Source organism: Littorina saxatilis, linkage group LG15, assembly GCF_037325665.1.
Source record: "Littorina saxatilis isolate snail1 linkage group LG15, US_GU_Lsax_2.0, whole genome shotgun sequence".
Classification (NCBI taxonomy): domain Eukaryota; kingdom Metazoa; phylum Mollusca; class Gastropoda; order Littorinimorpha; family Littorinidae; genus Littorina; species Littorina saxatilis.
In genome coordinates, this window is record NC_090259.1 from 34,245,081 (window position 1) to 34,268,148 (window position 23,068).

General features: G+C 39.9%; 2 protein-coding genes across 5 annotated transcripts in view; one reads left to right on the plus strand and one right to left on the minus strand.

Moving 5' to 3' along the window:
- Positions 1 to 18,818, minus strand: part of LOC138949169 (formin-binding protein 1-like) — a 78,914-nt gene extending 60,096 nt beyond the window's left edge. For all 4 annotated transcript variants that reach the window (XM_070320941.1, XM_070320939.1, XM_070320940.1 and 1 more), the window contains exons 1-3: positions 18,687 to 18,818; positions 18,075 to 18,190; positions 3,717 to 3,767 (exon numbers count right to left, since the gene is read on the minus strand). In XM_070320941.1, coding sequence (XP_070177042.1) covers positions 3,717 to 3,767; positions 18,075 to 18,190; positions 18,687 to 18,710 — 191 coding nt within the window. In that variant the 5' untranslated portion in view covers positions 18,711 to 18,818. The remainder of the gene's footprint in view (positions 1 to 3,716; positions 3,768 to 18,074; positions 18,191 to 18,686) is intronic.
- Positions 2,923 to 14,489, plus strand: LOC138949173 (uncharacterized). The gene is made up of 5 exons (XM_070320946.1): positions 2,923 to 3,113; positions 9,630 to 9,945; positions 10,981 to 11,212; positions 11,967 to 12,115; positions 12,645 to 14,489. Exons 2-5 carry the CDS (start codon positions 9,664 to 9,666, stop codon positions 12,969 to 12,971), a joined length of 990 nt encoding a protein of 329 aa, XP_070177047.1. The 5' UTR covers positions 2,923 to 3,113; positions 9,630 to 9,663; the 3' UTR covers positions 12,972 to 14,489.
- Positions 18,819 to 23,068: the final 4,250 nt, after the last annotated feature.

Genomic DNA, 23,068 nt, shown 5'->3' on the forward strand with positions numbered 1-23,068 from the left:
ACGTGTACAAAAAAGGGTGCCTTAAAAGAGAGGTTCCACTGTACTCCTCCAGGCAAAAAGACGAACAATAGTCCTGTTTGTACTACAAACGACTATTTTTGCTCCATCACTTAGCACTACATTTAACAGCAGAAGTATGAACAGCGAAGGAGTCACGATAAGCACAAACCTGCGCTGACAGATTGGGCGGACGAGAGACGAGCCAAAAACGAAAACATAACTCCCTATTGTCTGGAGAAGCTTGTCTTTGTTAGGCCTATTGCAGCCCATGGATGTTGCGACTGTTACGATTTATTTCCTTCTGCAAATATGTGAAAATGGCCCTGCAAGTTAAGTTCTGGTAATTACTTCTTTGTATTAAATTTAAGACATTTTTGGTGTCACCTTTCCCCCACCTCTGCCGAAAAAAGCTAAAAGTAAGTGTTCACACTTTCAGTCTGTGCGTCCTTCTGACCCGTTCAGAGCAAGACTGTCATGCGAACTTTCAACCTTATGTGAGAGTACACACATTCATACATATCTGCATTGTGCAAAAATTGTGCAACCTTTGCTTCTCTTTCAAATTCACACCACTACAACTTCACTTAAAAGTTCAAGTGACAATCCATTGCGCAAAATCATGACGTCAATTACAGAGCACAGGCTATTTAAGCAATCTCTATAATGAATGGGCATGCATGTACGTTTACCTACAGTACTGTTCACCTACACTCTTGTTGGAGAGAGAGAGACAGAGACAGAGACAGAGAGACAGAGAGAGAGAGAGGGAGAGAGAGAGACACACACACACACACACACACACACACACACACACACAGACAGAGAAAGACAGAGAAATAGAAAGGAAGGGTGAGGGAAGAGGGGGGGGGATAAAGAGAGAGAGAGAGAGCGATCAACTAAAATAAAAATAAAAGAGAGAGAGAGAGAGAGAGACTTAGATAAATAGAGCTCAATTACCTACCGATCTACATTCTATTGTGAAATCTTTGCTTCCCTTTCACAACTGACAGGGTTACAACTTCACAGCACAAAGGTCAAGTGCATCCCATTGGGCAACGATTGAAGTCAATTACACTGCATTAAGGAGCACAGGTTACTTAACCCCTGTCATTACTTAGCGTTATTGCATGCTCACAAACTGCTCTGGAGACAGCTAGCCTGATCCGACTTGCAAAAAGAGAGACATAGACAGGGACAGAAGAAGAGAACATTGGCCCACTGATCTACACTCGTACCAACAATAGACATGCAAACAATACACAATTTATTTACGCTTCCTAGCAATAGTTCCGCCTTCCCACAAACAAGCTAAATATCAAACGTTGACACACGCAGTAGCTGCCTCAGTGACATTATCAATGGACACTTAAGAACACAGCAATTAGATTATTGGCACACAGTATCTATGGTGCGCCAAATTGATATTACTATCGTTAACAGTTATAAAGGGTTTTGAAACTATCGTTAACTGATATATAGAGTTTCGAAACTATCGTTATCTGTTAAATAGAGTTTCGAAACTATCGTTAACTGTTATCTAGAGTTATATCAATAGCGCGTTTGTGCGCGCTATTGCTAAAACTGTGAATAACAGATAACGAGGGTTTCGCAAAACGGCGGCATGGTGCGCGCAAGTGATATTACTATCGTTAACTGTTATATAGAGTTTCTAAAAATAGCGAAGGCGTGGTCGGATGTTTCGATGCCGGCAAAATGGCTGCTGAACGTTTCGTTCGAGCGAATTTGCACTAAATTACTACAACATTTAGTAGATCATATTCAACTAACTGTCATCTGATAAGTCCATTTCGCTGCTTCGTTTAATCAAGTAATCAAATCTTCGTTACAGCTAGCACGCTTCCTGTTTTCACAGAAATATTGGTCAGTGTCAGCTTGACCCGTTCTCGCTGCCGCGCTGTGTCAGTGCGGGTCAGTTTGTACACATACGGCTGGCATGCATGCAGTGGGCAACGGTCAGTGTCAGGTTGACCCGTCCAGTACCCAAAACACGATGCGATAGCATGCAGTGTTTTCCAAAACGCGTCGTGGGGGATGTCACTCGGGAAACACGTTGTTTTGTGTTTGTTTTGAAAAATACCCACTGTTTTGTGTAGTGCGTCTGTCATGGTCTTGTCGGCGAATATTCAGTAGGCCTACCGTCTTCAAACCGCACACGTGGAAAACGGTACGGCCGAAAGTACAAAAGGGCCTAAAGCTAATATTAAACAAACTCAACAATGATTTGAGAAGACGACAACAGAAGAACGGTCAATAACTAATGTTGTAGTTTTTTAAATTGTGTTTCTAGTTCAAATGTACATTTCGTAGCATAAAGACAGTTTTGCAATGGCATTTCAGGGTTTTCCCATTTGGGAACAATACCGACGCGCTTTTGATAAAACTATCGTTAGCTGTTATATAGAGTTTCTGAAACTCTATATAACAGATAACGATAGTTTCGAAACTCTACATAACAGTTAACGATAGTTTCAAAACTCTGTATAACAGTTAACGATAGTTTCAAAACCCTATATAACAGTTAACGATAGTAATATCAATTTGACGCACCATAAGTATCGCACCCACTTTCACTGGACTTGACAGTGAAACGCCAGCCTTATCCGACCATTGACTGGCAGCAATACACAGTGCTGCCTCGGCTTTACAGACCTCCTACATCTGACAAATGTAGGATTTACGAGAGCAGGAATCTTAAGATGACAGTAAAGTAAGTGATATGAAGAAAACGTCCAAGAGAATGAGGCTGCATCACGGAACATGTGGTCGTAAAGAAGAGGGAGTCTAATAAAGGTGGGTCCTAAAACAGAGGTTCCACTGTAATAATTCATGCTTGGTTAAGAACGTGCAGGCATATGGCCCACTTGACTAGTGTGAGTCCGGTGACTGTTTCCTTGTTATGTCAACAGCAGAGCTGTCATTAAGGTCAAATACAAGAGCCCTCTGTGTCCCTGTTTAACTCTTAAATTGCTCTCAAATAATACTGGGTCACTAATTCACTGAGAAATCAGTGTGTTCAGTATTATGACTGATGTGACGACTGTCATACACATGTATGAAGTAAGCTCCTCTTCTTGATTCTTCAACCCCCTAAGGTAAGCCGATGAATAATTGTATGTGCAACTGCTATGCCACTACTATAAATTATACATGTTGTTTTGGTGTGATAAACAATATCAACTGACTCAGTAAAGATAGAGTCCATATCAAAATACTGTATAAATTAATGAAGCATAAATTAATGAACAGTATGCATCACCAAGTGTAAACACTTTGAATCGCCAAGAGTACAACATTAATTACCTGACTATTATAAAGACTAAGACTAAGAGCCTCATCAGTAGTCAACAAAGCATGTTTAATCTAGACTGAATTAACATTCAAAAGATGCACAGAATACATAATTAATAATGAATAAACATGATTTGGCTGGTAACATTAAAAGGCAATTTACAACACGGGTGAAGTGAAACTTGTGCAAGACTAAACTGACATTTTCATATAGAATTGTGAACAAACAAATAACAACAAACAATTATACAGACACACACACAAGAGCAAAAAAACATCTGATGACAAACTTCACAATACATACAGTGATCCACACATGAAACAGAACTAAGGTAACATAACATTGCAATGGATAAAAAACAAAACAAAAACAACAAAAACACACACAGAAACATATATATACTCACTGGTATTCATCTTCTTCTTTCTTTTTGGGCTGATAACTCTTCACAAGTTTTCTGCAACACGAAACAAACAGAACATGAAATACACAAAAGTAATCGATTGCCTAAATCACTATACGCTTTATCCTACTTTAATTACAATGAGCTCAAGTTTTGGACCCCAATCTGGACAATGTAGGGCATCAAATCGAGATAACAGTAACATGTCCCAGGAACACTGGGATAATAAGAGAAAGATAGAGCAATCACAACACTGAGTAATTAAGGCACAAGTAGGGCTGAGGGCTTATCAGGTCAGATACCAAAGCCCCAAACATTCCCCCACAATCCTGGAGCAGGCTATTTGTTTTTCCCAATCTGACTTCCAGCCCCATTGCCTAGGAAATTCAATATTGGTAGAAAGATAAACACTCTCTGGTGGGAGCTCCTGACTGTTTTATCCTTCACACTGTGTGTGCAAGAAATACAGTGAGGTGACGTCTTTGAGGGAATAAAGCAGAAGAATGGAAATTGGAATATTTCTGCTCTGCTGTGCAAAAAGTTGAATCCATGTTTATTATGTGTGATTGCATAGTTGTTGGTGGTGGTTGTGTATAAAATGTGTGTTCTAGTGAGTGCATGTGTGATCCTGACTGCGTGTGCGCGTGTATGTGTGTCACAGTGTGCGTGCTTACCAGTCCTAAAGAGTTCAGATACAAACAGGGCTGATGAAGTACAGAAAGTGTACTCTATAACACAAGAGGAGATTCATAAAAAAATTAAAAACACCTGCCCATGCAAAGTGCATTTTTGTGCATGAAATAGTGTTATATATATATGCATGCCTCTCATGTCTATGTAATCTGCAATGCACAGTCTGTAAATTAAAAGAAAAGGGCAAACAATTATCTCCCTCACTTGCTAACACTGAAACACTAACAGTAGTCAGCCATGGCAAAATGCATTCATGGCCTGGATTTGATGCAGAACCAAAAGTCATAGTCATGATGAAAATACTCATTATCTAAAAAATTAAGGGAAGTCATGCATGAGCAATGTGCATCACACCTGCATGATTTCATATGACTGATATTGAGTATCTGCCTTAAATAAACTCTAATACGTACAGTGGCAAATTCGTGTTTTGTTTTATTTCCCCCTTTTTTTGTTTTTAGTTATAAACACTTGAAACGCCCCTATGAATAAATTCATGAGTCACTCGGTCAGCTTGCCACAAACAGACTTTGTTGTTTTGGTTTGAGAAATTTGAGATTCCCTCAAATTGGACCTGGACACAAAACCCACACAATAGAAGGTTCAATAAATAAAGCCGATTCCTTAAATGGACTGTGTCTCAAGGAAAATGTCGGTCCCACCTGGAAAACGGCTGGGTATTGTATCACTCAATCCTTTATTCAACACTGTGGCCTTTTAATTCCCCTTAAAATTTCCAGTAAGGCAAAATGTTGCAAAGTTCTGCAAAACAGTATAAAGTGCAAAGATTTAATGATAGAGACAAAAGAGAAGTGGTCATGGAGTTTAATTTAAAGAAAGAGAATCTTGATACCCATTGTCAACCAATATGTCCGTTTGCATTTTGAAGGCAAAAAGAGACAAGATCACGCAAACCAACAAAAAATCAATCAATTAACACACATGAGAACTCTTTATTTTTGTTTTAAACAAGTAACAGAAGTCATTTAGTTGATTAACCTTAGAAGTCAGAACACAAAGCAGTAAAGAATGCTTTCGGCAAAGTGAATCTGCCAAGGTATCCAGAAAAAGCATAAACTCGTGTATTCAATCAATGGGCTAGGTGCAATTATCAATATCAGGGAGGCAATACTGTCACATAAATTCGCTAAAAAAAAATCTATTGTTTTTTATCACCGGGAACAAGCAAGGTTGTACTGAACTGGTCACTCAGTAAAGACCAATAAATCAATTTTAGCATACAGCACCTATCATTCAAAACACAATACTGACAGTCAACAACAACAACAACAACGGCAGTAACAACAATTAAAGCCAGCAGCCTAAGCTGAATTCCATAACAGTATCGCAATCAACATTCTTTCCTTGACCCTTCTCTGACCAGACACAAAACATAGCACCCGTCCGTGAGAACAACACAGACTGTCTTCACACTTTGCTGCCTGATTTTTTGAAATTGTCATGCAGCAAGGAGTTAGCATTCTTTGCCTCCAGTAAATGACAGTGCACACAGAGTCGCGCGGCCACTGTTTATCTAGCCAGTGGACAGACACCACAGTAGCCGAGGGGACAGGAGGGGTGGAGTGGGAAGGTGAGGGATAGACGCTTCCGTGACCCAAGGGGATAGGTCGTTCACAGGTGTATATTACCTTCAGAAGCTACCGTCAAAACAGAAATACAAGTCAATATGACGGGAAGAGAGAGAGAGAGAGAGAGAGAGAGAGAGAGAGAGAGAGAGGGAGAGGGAGAGAGAGAGAGAGAGAGATTCGCTTTTGAGTTTTTTTTCCCATTTAACCTTTTTTAGTTCCACGCAATGCGTATTAGGGAAAACATTTTTTGTGTAACAGCACCACCTTCCATTACTGTATAATTCGATCATTATCATCGACAACGTTAACGGTTTCCTTCTTCAAGCTAGAAGTTGCCCCAAATGCCAACACTATCTGTGGAGATCAGACAACTACAAAGCCGTCCTTGTGTCAAAAGAGCAAGAAAATACCCTCATACAGTGTCTGGTTGAATTTTTGTCAAATGCTGTGTCAGACAAAAACTATACACAGTACGCAGCACACTTTAGTCTAAAAAAGACACCAGGGGCAGTAAGAAGCAACACTTCCAGTATCACCAGCAGCCTGTGTAGGTGTAAGCTGTGAAGACAACACATCACCCTGGGGGCGACAGACGTGTTTGTGTATACGTGTTTGTGTTGACCGGCAGGCAACAGTCAACACGACAAGATGTCTCGCCAGACACTAGGTCAGCTTCTGCTTTCAATGGAAGGTGGAAGTGGTGCCCAGTCTGGTTCAACTACGGACATCGTTCGTTTTATGTGTGGTGCTCAGTCAGCTTCAACTACGGGCATCGTTCGTTTTAAGTGCCGTTCACATGACAGACTTTTAAACAACTTTTCCCCATTGCACATTTTGCGCAGACCTTCGCTATAGGCGGTAGCTCAGACAGCTGAACTGGCATTAAAAGTCTGCCAAGAATCCTCGCTTAAAACTAGTTTGAGCGTTTGCGCTATTCACACAAGGCAGCGATTTTGCTTTGACTTGGCTCTGACTAAAATCGCTTGAAAGTAAGGGACAAGTTGGGCGAAATCCTACCATATGAACAGCCCTTTATCATTTATGTTTGGTGCCCAGTCAGGTTCAACTATGGGCAATGTTCGCTTATGTTCAGTCATGTAAAAAAGATAAAACCGTGACTGCACTATCTGTGTTACTTTCACTTGTCCTGTTATAAGAAGTTTGTTTATTTGTTTGCTTAACGCCCAGCCGACCACGAAGGGCCTATCAGGGCGGTGCTGCTTTGACATATAACGTGCGCCACACACAAGACAGAAGTCACAGCACAGGCTTCATGTCTCACCCAGTCACATTATTCTGACACCGGACCAACCAGTCCTAGCACTAACCCCATAATGCCAGACGCCAGGTGGAGCAGCCACTAGATTGCCAATTTTAAAGTCTTAGGTATGACCCGGCCGGGGTTCGAACCCACGACCTCCCGATCACGGGGCGGACGCCTTACCACTAGGCCAACCGTGCTGGTTTAATAAGAAGTGAATTCCTGTCCATATTACAGGAACAAGCCTTATGATGACTGTACAAAAAAGCAACCCCAACAAGTACAACAGCAGTATTTTTTCCTTTTAACAATCACAAACAAAGTTATAGTGCTTTTCGTGTCACTGGACACTTCAAGTTTGCCCTCCATCTAGTTCTAACAGTAACAACAACAACAAACAAGTCGCGTAAGGCGAAAATACAACATTTAGTCAAGCTGTCGAACTCACAGAATGAAACTGAACGCAATGCAATTTTTCAGCAAGACCGTATACTCGTAGCATCGTCAGTCCACCGCTCATGGCAAAGGCAGTGAAATTGACAAGAAGAGCGGGGTAGTAGTTGCGCTGAGAAGGATAGCACGCTTTTCTGTACCTCTCTTCGTTTTAACTTTCTGAGCGTGTTTTTAATCCAAACATATCATATCTATATGGTTTTGGAATCAGGAACCGACAAGGAATAAGATGAAATGTTTTTAAATTGATTTGGAAAATTTTATTTTGATGATAATTTTTATATTTTTAATTTTCAGAACTTGTTTTTAATCCAAATATAACATATTTATATGTTTTTGGAATCAGAAAATGATGAAGAATAAGATGAACGTAAATTTGGATCGTTTTATAAAAAACTTTTTTTTTATAACAATTTTCAGATTTTTAATGACCAAAGTCATTAAATAATTTTTAAGCCACCAAGCTGAAATGCAATACCGAAGTCTGGCCTTTGTCGAAGATTGCTTGGCCAAAATTTCAATCAATTTGATTGAAAAATGAGGGTGTGACAGTGCCGCCTCAACTTTTACAAAAAGCCGGATATGACGTCATCAAAGGTATTTAATATCGAAAAATAAAAAAGACGTCCGGGGATATCATTCCCAGGAACTCTCATGTCAAATTTCATAAAGATCGGTCCAGTAGTTTGGTTTGAATCGCTCTACACACACACGCACAGACAGACAGACAGACAGACAGACAGACACACATACACCACGACCCTCATCTCGATTCCCCCTCTATGTTAAAACATTTAGTCAAAACTTGACTAAATGTAAAAACACCAACTAAATCATCGCACATTAACACTATGCATTCTCCTTGTTTTAATTATTCTCGGCAACAAATAATTACTCTTCAAGGTCAGTAGCAGAGTACATGCAGTTGGAACTTGGAAGCCTGCCCCCCCCCCAAGGGCACGTGCCGACTGAGAAATGATTTTTTTTTAATTAAAAAAATAAATATTTTGTTGTTTGCTTGGCTTTTTGAGTGAGTGCAAAGAGGTTTATCGGCTTCACACTGCTCTGATGAGATAGTTTAAGTCCTCTTCTCCGTCTCTCTCAGTCTCTGCCAACAAACGTCAAAATATTTACCGCAGCACACCTGTATTGACTGTTCACCCCATCCTTAGCCACTACTGCCCAGGTACCAACACAAACACCATGGATATAAACTCCGCAAAGCCAAGGCCAGGCCCGCAGGCTCACACAAAGGCGAGAGAAATGGGAAAAGTGGCTACATACAGCAGCAGCTGAGTAGAAAAGTGGCTAATTCAATCAACGTTTCCGCAGCCCCTCTCACGCACTGTCTTGCATCTATCGCTGTACACAGACCCTGCTATGATTGGCAGCGGCGGCCTGCCTTGATGTACAAAGACCACAATAAGGCGCCCACATAGACTGGTAAGCATTACCGTGGAACATCCTCTCAAGACCTCCACAACCCTGAGGTAATAGGGTCTCACAAAGGAAGGAGTCTTAAAATGGAGGTCAATTTACAGACGTCATTAACACAGAACAGGCAATCTGAAAAAGCAAGGTCTTAGTGGGGGTGGGGGTGGGGGAGAGGGTTGTCTTCGGTCGGGGGTGGGGTCTTAAAAGAGGGTTACACTGTACACTAAACTACAGCAGGGGAAAGCTCTTTGACTACAGTCAAGTAAGCAGCCGAGAGAAGGCTTCACCCCCTGTTGAGAACTGCCAAATGATAGCTCTCCATCTCGCCAGCAAATGATAGCTTAGACAGGGGGTCCCTTTCTTCCCTTTGCTCTCTCTCGCCCTTCTTCACCTCAAGATATCCAACCACATTCTTGCCTCCCCCTCTACCGTTCCTCTATGAGGATAACAGACCGCTGATTCTTTTTCTTTCTCTCTTTCACTTAGAATCTTGCAGCCAGCAACAATTCAGCTCAGAAATATGGTCGTAAAGACAGCTTCTCAGCCAAGCTCACAACAACCTAGCCTGGGCGGAAGAAAAAGACTTCCGAGTGTTCAAGAGCCCTTGACCAAGATGACGTGGCGGCTGTTTCTGGTGACCTTGACCTTGCTGACGACCCACAGGATCTTGGCGCAAGAGGAGGAGATCGTCAACTCCACGACCTCAGAGTGTGAGGAGGTGATGGTGCCCATGTGTCGGGGTCTCGTGGAGTACAACTACACCCGTCTGCCTAACCGCTTCAACCACACCACTCAGGAGCAGGTACTGATTTTCTTTGCTTGAGCCGTTTTTTAAATGTTTCTCTGTGTGTATTTTAGTCCAGCTTGGAGCTGGTATGCTGTAGACACCATGCAGGTGACTGGCCTAGGGCAGCAGAATTGGGATGGGAGGGAGGATTTTTGGGAAAAATCACATTACTTTCAGTAAACACCTGTGCTACACCTGTTGTGTGCATGCAAGTCAAAAGATCATTCATGTATGTCCCATCAAACCTTATTGATAAGTTTGTGTGATTTCCTCTTTGTTCCTATATATATATATGTATAACAAAATCAAGGAAAAGAAAAGCCAAACAAAGAATTTCAAGTGGCAGCCCAAATTTTCGACCTGTTGCCAGGCCTTCCTCAGGGGCGTGTCAAATATATGTATGACAGTATGTCATTTTATTAATTTCTCCCCGAAAAACTACATTGTACATGGAAGGGGAATTTCTCCATTAGAAATCTTTTGTTTACATTTAATGAAAAGGTTAGGCATGACAATCATGTTTGAAATATATATCAGACAAAGCAAACTGAACTTACAGTACCAGTTCAGACAAGGGAACTTCCAGATAACAGAGGTTGACAACTCAGATGTTCAGATAATCATGAAAGGTTTCAGACGATGGGAAAACTCTGCCTAAAGACATCCATGTTTCCGACTGTAAATGTATTTTACTTATCTAACTTGTACTCTAGAGATGCACTATGCCTTACCCTCAAGAGTCAATATTTTATTTCCCTGCACCAGAACAAACACAGCATCGCAATGCTATCCAGAAACATCTAACATTATACATAACAGCCCTGAAAGTAAAAAAAATGGTGCACAAGCCTTTGTGCTTCTCAAAATTTACTAGCCAGAGAGAAAATGTTAATCGCTGAACCAACCATTTGTTTCAGCAACTTTACTCGCATTTGGTGAGTTGATTTCTACTCGCCACAACGAGTAAAATACTCGCCACTTTCAGGGCTGCATAATCTGAATAACTGAATTGTACACAAAGTTACAATGCCTCTGCTACCACTGTATCAGGTGTACTGGGCGCTGCAGCCATGGTGGCCCTTCATGGACATGGGGTGTTCCGACAACCTGCGCATCTTTCTCTGCGCGCTGTACCTGCCGCGCTGCACGCCTGGCATCCCCACCCTAGCCACCGATCTGCCGTGCCGCAAAACGTGCAAGAAAGCCAAGTCACGCTGTGGTGCTATCATTGGGCACCATGGGCTGACGTGGGAGGAGGAGATGACCTGTGAAACCCTCTCAGGTATCTGATAGTGCTAGTGTTTATAGGTTTTCACATGTCTTGCATGTATGGAAAGGTTCTTCAATTTTCCCGGTTTTACTTACTTTATACAAATGTAGTAGTGTGTATCTGTCACGTCATGCCAATGAAAACAGTACTCAAAATGCACCTTAACATGCGTTTGTTCTTCATTCTCGAATTTCAGTTCCCTCTGTTTACATTTCACTTTCAGGAACAGATTTGCTACTGTTGTGTTGGTGTTAGCTATTGGTATTAGCTCTGGTGAGCATTTAAAAAAGTAGAGATTAACCTCTCAAAAGTGATGTCTGACCTTGACAATCACTGAATCAGACATCAACGAAGGGAACCAAGTGATGATTTATATATATATGAGATCATGCGATTTAAGTGAGGTCAGCTATTTGCATACCGGTTCTTATTATAAACTATCAATATCATTATCAGGGAGGGCATCTTGGACCAAATCACACTTTTTGAAAGAGGACAGAAGAAATGTAAAGATCATGTGATCCTACTGGCATTAAAATGAGTCACAGAACCAGGTCTACAGGAGTAAAACGGGACTCTAACACTGCAGTATTTTAACATAATAAAATGCATCCCATGTCAACGCATACTTGCACTTTACTTTCACTTTCAGCTAACTTCCACAGCATCAGGTTTCATCTGTAAGTTGTCCACCACAGAAACTTAAAGTCAAACTGCACAGATACGAGACATAAGTGATAAACATATTATTTGTCTGCACTTTCAGGATTTAAGAAGTCGCAGAGCTGTGTGAAACCCAAGCGTGAGACAAACAAGAAGCGACGACAACAGATCATAGAGTGCCAGCCCAACCCTCTGCCAATGTGTCAACACATGCCCTACACACTGGGCTCTCTGCCCAACCCCTTCCTGCAGGTATTTGTCCTCACTCGTTGTTTCACCACACTGCATGTGTTCTACAGCAGAACCTCACTCACAGTCCTAATCAGTCACAAAATAATGTGTCAAATTTTTTCTCTCACATGTTTTGATATTATATTGCTACAGACAAAGTTTATTTCTTACAAAAGAAGGATGCGGAAAGGGTAGGAAAATAAGGCAGAGGACAAATGTTGGTGCATATATAGTATCTAGGCATGACTTCATCATCTAAAGAATGGCCCTATCGACCTCTGAGACTGAATGTTTTTTACGGTTTTGGGGAAGAATCCCATGTCTGATTACTTTACTAATGTCAGGAGTAATGACCATTCAATTTTCAACTAAAAAAAGGGACCACATCACAGCTGTTGGAATCATTCACAATAGGTCATACTTGATCTTATCTCATTGGACAATCTTCAGTCAGCTGTATGGTTTTGATTTAAGGCACTGCATTATGCCTTGAAATAATTCAAACAAAACTTCTCAGTCAAAAACTCTTCTCTGTTTGGATTTAAAACAGAATGACCTTGACGAGATCGGTGTAGAAATCCAACAGTACACCTCCATGGTGGAATCTGGTTGTTCCACTCGCCTGTCATTTCTACTCTGCGGAGCTTTCATGCCCTTCTGCATCCACGGACCAAGCCAGGACCAGCCCTATGTCGTTCCCTGTCGCGAGGTCTGTCAGCAGGTCCAGCACGACTGTCGCCGCCAGTTTCATGACGCTTGGGGTGGTCTCCCTTGGCCGTCCAAGCTCCACTGTCATCGTTACCCGTCACACACATCAAACTACCTTCAGGATGACAACACTACTGTCCCCTGCTCCATGCCTCCTGTCGGCTTTTGAGCAGTTACTGTGATTGGCACTGCTCCATTCCTTGTTTGATCTGTATTGGTTTTTGAATTCAAGTTTACCGCCATCATTATAAACTATACTCCAGAGAAGTTAATGCAGCAGTAATGATACCAACACCTGAAGTTGGCATTCCCATCTGAAGCGTGCATTAATATTATCTAAGTAGATAGCTGATTACTTTGCAAAACGTGGAGCGTAAAGACGCCTACAGACATAGACAGTATCACTATCACCAGTCTAGCTCACTGTATTGTTGCTAGTTTCACCACTACATCCCATGTCTTTATGTCCATGAGCCTGCAAGGGAAATGTGTCAACGCCTATGTCAAACCCCAAAGGTTGTTCAGACTTTCTCACTCACAGACTTGATCTTCCATCAGTCCATGAGGATAGCAATGTGAATGTGACTGTACATCATGCATGTAACATCTTTGTTCCTATGTATCCTTTTACAATACTTTGTTGGCTTACAGCAATGCTTCCATTTTCTACATGTTTTAATTTTATTACCTCATTCAAATCTTTCGAACAGTCTGTCTTGATTATTGGTGTACTGTTCAGCTCTTGTAGTTGTATACTCTTGTTTATGTTATCTTTTGGTAATGGTGGTAAACAATATTCACCACTGGTCCTAACTCTATCCCTCATTGGCTCTGCAATGGAACCTCCCTGGGAAAATAGCGCAGTCAGTAGCGGCGCTGGCTTCAAAACCAGTTCTAACTATTGACGTGGGCACATTGGGCGAGGGATATATTTTCCAGAATCGACTTTGTACAGACTCGTCCCCTCGGTGTCTGAACATCCCGTGTGCAAGCATGCACACGATAAAGAACCCAAGTTCACAGCAAAAGTCTCAGGGCTTGGAAACATAAATACAGGCATGCAGGAAAAAGGAAAAAAATGGGTAGCGCTGCACTGTATGGCAGCTTGCTTTCCCATGGGAGAAAGCACCCCGAATGTCCATGGGGTAACCTCACAGGTTTATATGAAAATTGAAATCTTATCCTTATTCTTAGTTACGACTGTCAAAAATCTCAGTAAATCAGGTCTGAAAAAGGAGAAAGTAATAAAATACAGGTAACTTTACTGAGGCTATTGATAGAACATTGTAGAAAGGAAGGTCTCAAAAAGAAGGAAGTCTTAAAGTGGAGGGCCTTTAATTAAAGGGGGGGGGGGGGGGTGCTCACTTTAGTTGACAGGATCTGTTCATTCTTAGTCTTACTCTTAGCCACTCTATCAAGTGTCACTGACTGACAACAATTGCAGAAACTACACATGGATTCCAGGAACAAACAATTCAGAACCAAACACAGAGAGAACTTTTTACACTTGTCCAATTGTGTCTTCACTGTGACTGAACAAGGTCGTAAAGGTTCGAAGTAGATCTTGTATTTGTAATCTGCATTTTTACAAGGAATAAGAAAATATCTCATATTTTTTACTGCTGAATGTTCTGTCAAGCCATATATGACACCTTGTAAAATTGTAAAATAAAAATTGTAAAATAAACCGTACTTCAAATCAATTTGATTGCTTTAGTTTTATGTCTAATTCTGTGTTTGTGGTTGTGCCCTTTGTATACATACATGTACATGTTTGTCATTTACATCTTTTTTTCCTATTGTCATTATGATTATTGTCACTCTATCATCAAAAAAAACCACTGCCTTACGGGTGACCAAAAAACAACAGTCAGGGCTCCCAAAACTGTGCAAGGCCCTGAGTCCTGTATGCACTAGAAGTAGAAGCCAAAATAACACACCATAAATTTATTGAGGGATCCCACAATGCACTTAACCAGAACAGGTCTACCGACGCACCTAATATCTGTCATATTAACTACCATTAGTACTGTTTTCAAAAATGATCTGTACCAACAGAAATTTTCTTTATTTGGTGTTTAACGTCGTTTTCAACCGTTCAAGGTTATATCGCAAAGGGGGGAGATGGGATAGAGCCACTTGTTAATTGTTTCTTGTTCACAAAAGCACTAATCAAACAATTGCTCCAGGGGCTAGCAACGTAGTACAATATATGACCTTACTGGGAGAATGCAAGTTTCCAGTACAAAGGACTTAACATTTCTTACATACTGCTTGACTAAAATCTTTACAAACATTTATATTCTATACAAGAAACACTTAACAAGGGTAAAAGGAGAAACAGAATCCGTTAGTCGCCTCTTACGACATGCTGGGGAGCATCGGGTAAATTCTTCCCCCTAACCCGCGGGGGGAACCAACAGAAATGTATTGAGTAAATCTGACCATATTTTATGAATCATTGAATGGCTTTAAATTAAAGTTGCCATTACATGTACATCTATGAATGACTGCCTTCTGAAAGAAAAATATATATCCCCTGGTCTTCGACCCTCTAAATTGCCATTAAAGTTGGGGGTCCCGGGACACTCTATATTGAGCATCTGTATTCTGTTGGAAGCCCTGAACTGTGGTACTGGTACAGTGGTACATGTAGTATGACTGAGTGATACTGATAGCCAAATTAGCTCACAAAACTTCCCTTACAGACTAGTTTAGTAGTTACTTACCAATAAGTTACTGACATTGACAATGAAAAGAAATAGAATTACAGATGTTTCATACCAAATAATTCATCATTGACCGAATCTTACGTACACTACAGACACCAGCTCAGCAGCATTTGAGAATCAAAACATGCAGTACAATGTACAGTTTAGTATTATTATTCTCATCACTTACTTTCACCTTTTCAATGATTGATTGGTCATAACACCATAGAATTGGACTAACAATTGATTTTCATGTTATTAATACGCAATCGCACCATTTTGACACACACTAAATCATGATAGCAGCAAAAATCTCCGATTCTCAATAAATACAGTAACAAACTATTCAGTAGTACTCCACAGATTATGGTAATGGTATAATAATTGGTTCTTTATCATTTATCCACACACACAAAAATATGCTTCATAGTCAGTCACCAACATGACAACCATATTTACTCTACCAAAAAACATTTTATCGTTGAATGTCTTTATCATAACCAGGAAATAGTTCCCAGTCCCAACATAAATTCATAATTAATCAATGCAGGTCAAATTATTTGGTAAGAGCACACACCATAGCCTCACAGTCACAAAAGGAAACAAAAATCTTCCGGTATGCACAGAATACAACTAACTTCCTGTCGCTGTCAGTTACTGTATATTTTTCACCATGCCCTATGGTTGGAGCTAGACTTCTTTGACCAATTGCAACTCTCTTAGAACTGCCAATGTACTATAACTGTTGAGTTATTTTCACACAGGGAACGCACACTGCTAGTGTTACGCAACCATCATTTATGTTTTGTTCATTTATCTTCTTGTTTGATTGTTGCTTATTAATAATAATATTATTAATATTATTTAGTGAGTCAAACTTAAATCAATCTTTCCAGAAATCTATTTGCGATTTCTGAAAAATTGAAATAAAATTCAAAATTCACTGTGCTTCAAATCCTCAGCTTTAGTTTACAAAAGAAACAATTACTGATTAGTCAAGTAATTCACATAACATGTACATGCCAACAATTATCTTCAATGACTTCAATTAAAGGAAATGCATACAACTTCACAATGGTTCTGTAGCTCCAACCCCTCACACACACAACCACACACACACACACAAAGTGATCTTGAGACAAGAAACAACACACACGCCTGTTGTACCTCAGGTAACCTGCCAACAAAAAACAGATTTCCAGGTCCGTACAAATGTATGTCACCAACAACACTTCGATTTGAACAGGATAATAGAAATGTTCACCGAAGTCGCCCAAAGAAATATTGCAAGGTGATTTATCTTCGGTAGAACTGTTTCACTTTCAGTAACTCCATACCAACTTTCACTGAACTCGAGCAATCAAGTGTGCTGTCTGACAGTAACTGATGTGGGACACATTCACTCACTCACTCCCACACTGACTAGTACAGTAGTAGTAGTAGTAGTAGCAGTGTTACTCTAAGTACTAACAGTAACAGAATAAGTTGTAAAGTTCTGTAAAGTACAACATAATACTTTAAATTATTGGAGCAGGCCCCAGAGTCGATTTTATCAGCCTACATTCTCTCTCTTTCTTTGCTTTTCAAATTTCACTGTTTAATAATAATATTCATATAATTAATTTCATAAGGCACCGATGGAAGATTAGGATGCGACTAAAAGTAACATCCTTCATCCTTTTGAAATAAAGTTTTGCATCTGAATCTCCCTACCTCTCTCTCTCTGTGACTGTCTTGTCTTAATAAAGTTGCACATTGATTCTATTCAGAGGAACAAAGAGAACAAGGACACATCGACACAAATACCTGCCAGTGCCAGTACATGTATCAGACACGCAAGGTACTGTCACTGTTAGGAACTAAGTATTGTAATTTGTATACTATGAGTATGAAATACAACTATTTAAAAAGTTATTGTCTATAAGTATGTGTTTCAAGGAGAGAGTGCTTAGTTTTATCTCCCTTACATGACTGTGGGCAAATGTATGACAGATTATCTTTGTCAGTGTCACATGAAAGTGTGCAAGAGCAGCCTCATTCTCACCAATCAGTAACTTAGTAAGACAATCATTTTATTTCCACAGAGGTAAATTATTGTACAAACATGTTTTATTTATACTTTTACTTTTAGTAAGTCTTACAGTTACACTAAGTTACACTATTACAGTCTCAAAAGTGCTTAAACACACTAAAATTGACAGGTTTAAAAAACTGTAATCAACAGGTATGCCCTAGTTCACACCTTTGTTTCTTATTCATTATTACTTCTCTTAGTCTTAACTACCCATTGTATGTGTACACCCTTTGGGAGTACTTGTGAGTTCACATTCATTGATTCAAATGATTTTGATCTCAAATCCCTACACTAACTTTCTCCTCTAGCTTCAGTCATGTATTTTACTATAGGAGTGGGACTGGCAGGGAGTTCCAAAAGCCCATTCATGAGTCACTTGTCATACACGATTGTAACTTGTAAGTGGAACTTGTAAACTTGTAAATTTTGCAAGTTCAACTTCCTAGCGCAGATCTCACACAAACCAAACGTTTGATTGTGTACTCACTTCAAATTTCTGGCATACTCCTGCTCCACTGCTGATCTTTCTTTCAGGAAGTGAGTGAACTTTTCACAGAAATCAATTCCTTTTTGTGTGTGTACTCCAACATTGTCATACTGATCCTGTAAAAAGAAGTGAAGAAAACATTAGATTAGTTCTTCCAGTTCCATACATCCATTGTACGTTTTCATGTCATAACGCTGCAAGCAAGAGGAATTATACAATCTGCTCTAAGTCTAAACCGAAAGAAACATCTGACCAAGAAAACGTGCCATCTCGCAGTAAATTGCTGTAACAAACTAACATGCAGCTTTGATAGTCTCGTCCTTGCAGCTGCACTAGCAAAATAACGTAGTGGAAACAAATCATAAAGCCATGCACTAAAAGAGTATACGAAAGGCACTTTAAAGACACGAACGTTTAACTGCAGTGCTAAGAAAACGACTGCTAGATCTGTCAACCCGCCAGACGATCTTTGATGTTAGAATACGACTGTATGTTCCTGTCTGACAGAAACACTCTTCAACAAGCAAGTAACGTCTGCTACAAATTATTCGCTGTAAAAAGTTCAAATAGCCATCTATCTGAAAAGAAAATGTACAATCAAATGATACGTACCCAAAGTTCTGATCCCCAACTCATGGCTGCATTAGTATATCCACAGTTTAAGCAATACGAACACAAACTCGGCTATCTTCTCCAGACGAGCCCCTCTTCCTACTTTGCAAGATGATCATCAATCTAAAATGGCGGACAGATGAGTCACGTTTCAGTCTCAATAATGCGAGATCTTGTATTTGCACCAAATTACTGAATAATATGGAAGTAAATATGACTAGCAAATAATATAAGAGTGTATCAAATCAATACACACTAGTTTTACGAAAGCAACTGCGGTAAAATTGAGGAAATAAGCCATAAACCTGTAGATTTTAGGGGAAGCAATCCCTGAAATTCAGATGAGACGGAACGTCGACAGAGTAGCAGTTCTTCGTTAAAGGATTGGCTATGATCTCAAAATAATCCGGTTCAGTCAGGCACTTCTGTTCTGATTAAAGGTCTATGTCCAGAGGAAGTGGAATTAACTCATTTTAAGACTTAAAATAATCTGAGAAAATTATTTCGTGGAGCAAAAATACTTGTTATCATCTGTCACATGCGAGTTCATCTGCAAAACAGTTTCATTTGCTGCATTTACCCTCTCTGGATAACTTGTACATGACATGTCAAAAAAACCAGTTCACAGGCGGAAGGTATCGTTCACTGGTCCAGTGAACGATACCTTCCGCCTGTGAACAGCTGCAGACGCACAAACCACAAAACCGTTAGGGCGCTTTGTTTTCAGTTAACACTTTTGTAGCGTTCACTCTAAATTTGACACTCAGTTAAAACGGAATACTTTCTGTCCACAGACAAATGCTTTTAACACACAATAATGGTAATATATATACGACAGCTAAGACTTAGTGGTTACATGTTAGCCGCAGTGCCTTTGGCCCCGAGTTTCTCAGGGCGAACAAAAAATAAGAGCAAAATCTCAAAGTATATGTGTGTCAGGGGCGATCATCCACTGGGGGCGGGGGGGTTTCCGGGGTTTCCGGAACCCCCCCCCCCCCCCTCTAGCCTAAAAAAAAGAAGAAAAAAAAAGAAGAGAAACAAATTAAAAGAAGATATAAATAAATTTGAAATTAAAGAAAAAATGATGGCTCAGATTGCATCAGATGGCTCCATTTTCCTTGATTTTTATGAAATTTGTCCCGGGGGGACATGCCCCCGAACCCCCCCCCCCCCCCCTAGGAGCCGGCCTCTGTCTTCTAAGTGACTGTTTTTGAAAGTAGTTGGCTAATTTGTTAGCTCAGGTTGCACCGAATCGGTCAATTGTCCTAGTTTTGATCCAAATTTGTCTTCTTAACTTTATTTTTTAGTGTATCAGAGGAAGTTTTTTTGCTCAGATTGAACCAGATTGCTCCTTTTTCTTGCTTTTATCATCATTTTCCGAGGGGGGGGGGGTGGGGGCATGCCCTGGGACCCCCTAGGAGGTTCGAACGCTTCGCGCCCTCAACGAAACGCTTTGCGTTGTCGAATTGTCCCTAAAAGAAATTTGGAAACCCCCCCTTAAAAATGATGTGATCCGCCCCTGTGTGTGTCCCCAAATCAGTACTGATGGACCACCTTCAACAAACAGGAGAAAAGAAAAGACGAAGGCTGGCTTTAGTCAGTCATTAAGAAGATTACTTAAAACAACCAATAACTTGACTAGCCCTCGAGCTTTTACAAATTGTATCAAACAGTCTTCTTTACGTGAAAGTTAATAATTTCTATTTATTTTCTCTCTGTTTTTGACAAGTTTCTTAAGTTTGCTGTTGTGCCTTAAAAAAATGTTCTCGTTGAACTGAAACTTTTAAATCTGAAGCAAATATGCATTATTCTGACTTGCACACTGAGTTGTATCATGTTATTTTGAAGTATAGGGGGCTTTTACAATGATGTTTGCCCGGAAGGCCTCTTTACTGGTCTACAAAGGCGCGCAGTTGTGAATTTTTCTGTATTTAATTTTTGGCCGAGTGTTCATCAAAGCTAATTCGCGCTGATTGGGCCTAACGGTTACCAGTAAGGATAAAACAACTATAAAATACACTGCCAGAATACCGTTAACATTTCTTAGCAAGAAAACATGCTAGTTATCAGCATGAAACAAAAAAGTGGTCCATATTAGGGGCCCTTCCAATAATTTCTAGGGTTCGGAGCTCAAAGGCAATCCCTTAGTCCGGACTAAGTCAACTAAAGAATGTTTGACCAAAGTTTCAATCACTTTCCTTTAACAAAATGAGGTCAGTACAATGTGCCTTCAACCTTTAGAAAGCCGTATATCACGACATCAAAGACATTTAATAAATGATAAATCGTTTAGCGAAAAAAGAGGAACGTGTCGGGATATTTTCTATAAAATCTCATATGTAAAATGTCATCATCATCTCACGCCGTCGATCCAAATATTCTTAGTACGCTCCCCCTAACTTCCTGTTCGTCGCTGCGATGCGTGCCTAAGCTGGTATGCCTATGACAAATGAAATCAAAGGTATCTTAACAAAGTTAGGATGTTTACTTTTTAGTCGCATCTACTCATCGAAGGTTTTATCTAGATGGGAACACGGTCACAGTAAACGTCACAGCTGCAGAGTTCGTGTGTTGTTTTGTTTAGTACCGATGACAAAAAACAGCAACAATGTTTAGAAAGAAAGACCCTTGGCGGCATAGATGGAAACACGGTCCGTTTGTTTATAATGATTTATTCAAACAATGACCAAGGGTCTGTAACAAAGAAAAGATACATACATGGTTATCCTCTATTATCTAAGCCATGACTGTTTTATAATGTCAACTTTACGTCCGATTGAAGAGCAAATAAACAGTATGTGCATCAAAGTTGCGTTTTCCGACGAATATTCCACTTAAAACATAAAATATGGACAAACGAAGCTTCATGTGGTTGTACAGCTAGTATACATTCATTCTGTATTCCAATTGTGTTTCGATAGGCTAAATTTGTTTACCAACCATTAACAGCACTGACTTGAAGAGTTGTTGTGAAGTAAATCACTGTTTTGACTTGCATTTGATACGCTCCCCCGAGATTTTGTCTCTGTGCTTAGTACGCTCCCCCTATAAGCCTTAGTACACTCCTCAGAAGATCAATAAATTAGAATTTGGGAAATTTCGCCGTTATTGAGCAAGCTGCAACCCTGTGAACCTATGGCATACGTTTATCAAACAACAGACATCTGGTTGAATAGTTAACTTTGCTTTTCTGTACAGTGAATATCAACATAATCTGCACTGCATCATCATTCAAACATCAAACTTTGTTTGTACTCTAGTACACTTAACCTAGGTGGGGTCACAGAAGTGTTTCACCCCTTTGTTTCTGCTTCGAGTCATGCACGCATAATTTGGTATTTGTAATTTGTTTTCGCTTAAACACATTAAGGGTCCCAGTCGAGATTTTCATTGTAAATATCGTTTTCTTGACAATGATGAATCTTCTAAAGACGTTGATATGGACGTTGGTGTGTCACAACACAGAAAGCTGAATGAAAAATGCAGCACTTTGTTTCTGTTGAAATGTGTGGATATTACCCGTGTAATGTCGTTTTCAAACACAAATCGAAACAGCGTCAGATCGGCAAAACGAAACAAGTTGCGTAAGGCGAAAATACAACATTTAGTCAAGCTGTTAAACTCACAGAATGAAACTGAACGCACTGCATTTTTTCACCAAGGCCGTATACTCGTAGCATCGTCAGTCCACCGCTGGTGGCAATGGCAGTGAAATTAACAAGCCAGAATAGCGTGATGGTGATTGCGCTGAGCAGGATAGCACGCTTTTCTGTATCTCTATTCTTTTTAACTTTTTGAGCTTGTTTTTAATCCAAACATATCATACCTATATGTTTTTAGAATCAGGAACCAACAAGGAATAAGATGAAATTGTTTTTAAATCGATTTTTAATTTAAATCATAATTTTCATATTTTTAATTTTCAGAGCTTGTTTTTTTTTAATCCGAATTTAACATATGTATGTGTTTTTAGAATGAAAAAATGACGAAGAATAAGAAAAAATTGTTTTTGGATCGTTTTATACAAATATAATTTTAATTACAATTTTCAGATTTTTAATGACCAAACTCATTAATAAATTTTTAAGCCTCAAACCTGAAATGCAATACCAAAGTCCGGCCTTTGTCGAAGATTGCTTGGCAAAAATTTCAATCAATTTGATTGAAAAATGAGGGTGTGACAGTGCCGCCTCAACTTTAACAAAAACCAACGAGTATGACGTCATCAAAGTCATTAATAAAAAAAATGAAAAAACAGTCTGGGGATATTATTCTCAGGAACTCTCATGTACAGTTTCATGAAGATCGATCCAGTAGTTTACTCTGAATCGATCTACACACACACACACACACACACACAGAGACACAGACACACAGACACA

Excerpts from the sequence above, each read along its gene's own strand:
- LOC138949173 (XM_070320946.1), top strand. The coding sequence starts at position 9,664 with ATGGTCGTAAAGACAGCTTCTCAGCCAAGCTCACAACAACCTAGCCTG. Across the intron at positions 9,946-10,980 it reads ACCACACCACTCAGGAGCAG|GTGTACTGGGCGCTGCAGCC; the intron begins GTACTGATTTTC and ends CCACTGTATCAG. Across the intron at positions 12,116-12,644 it reads TGCCCAACCCCTTCCTGCAG|AATGACCTTGACGAGATCGG; the intron begins GTATTTGTCCTC and ends GATTTAAAACAG.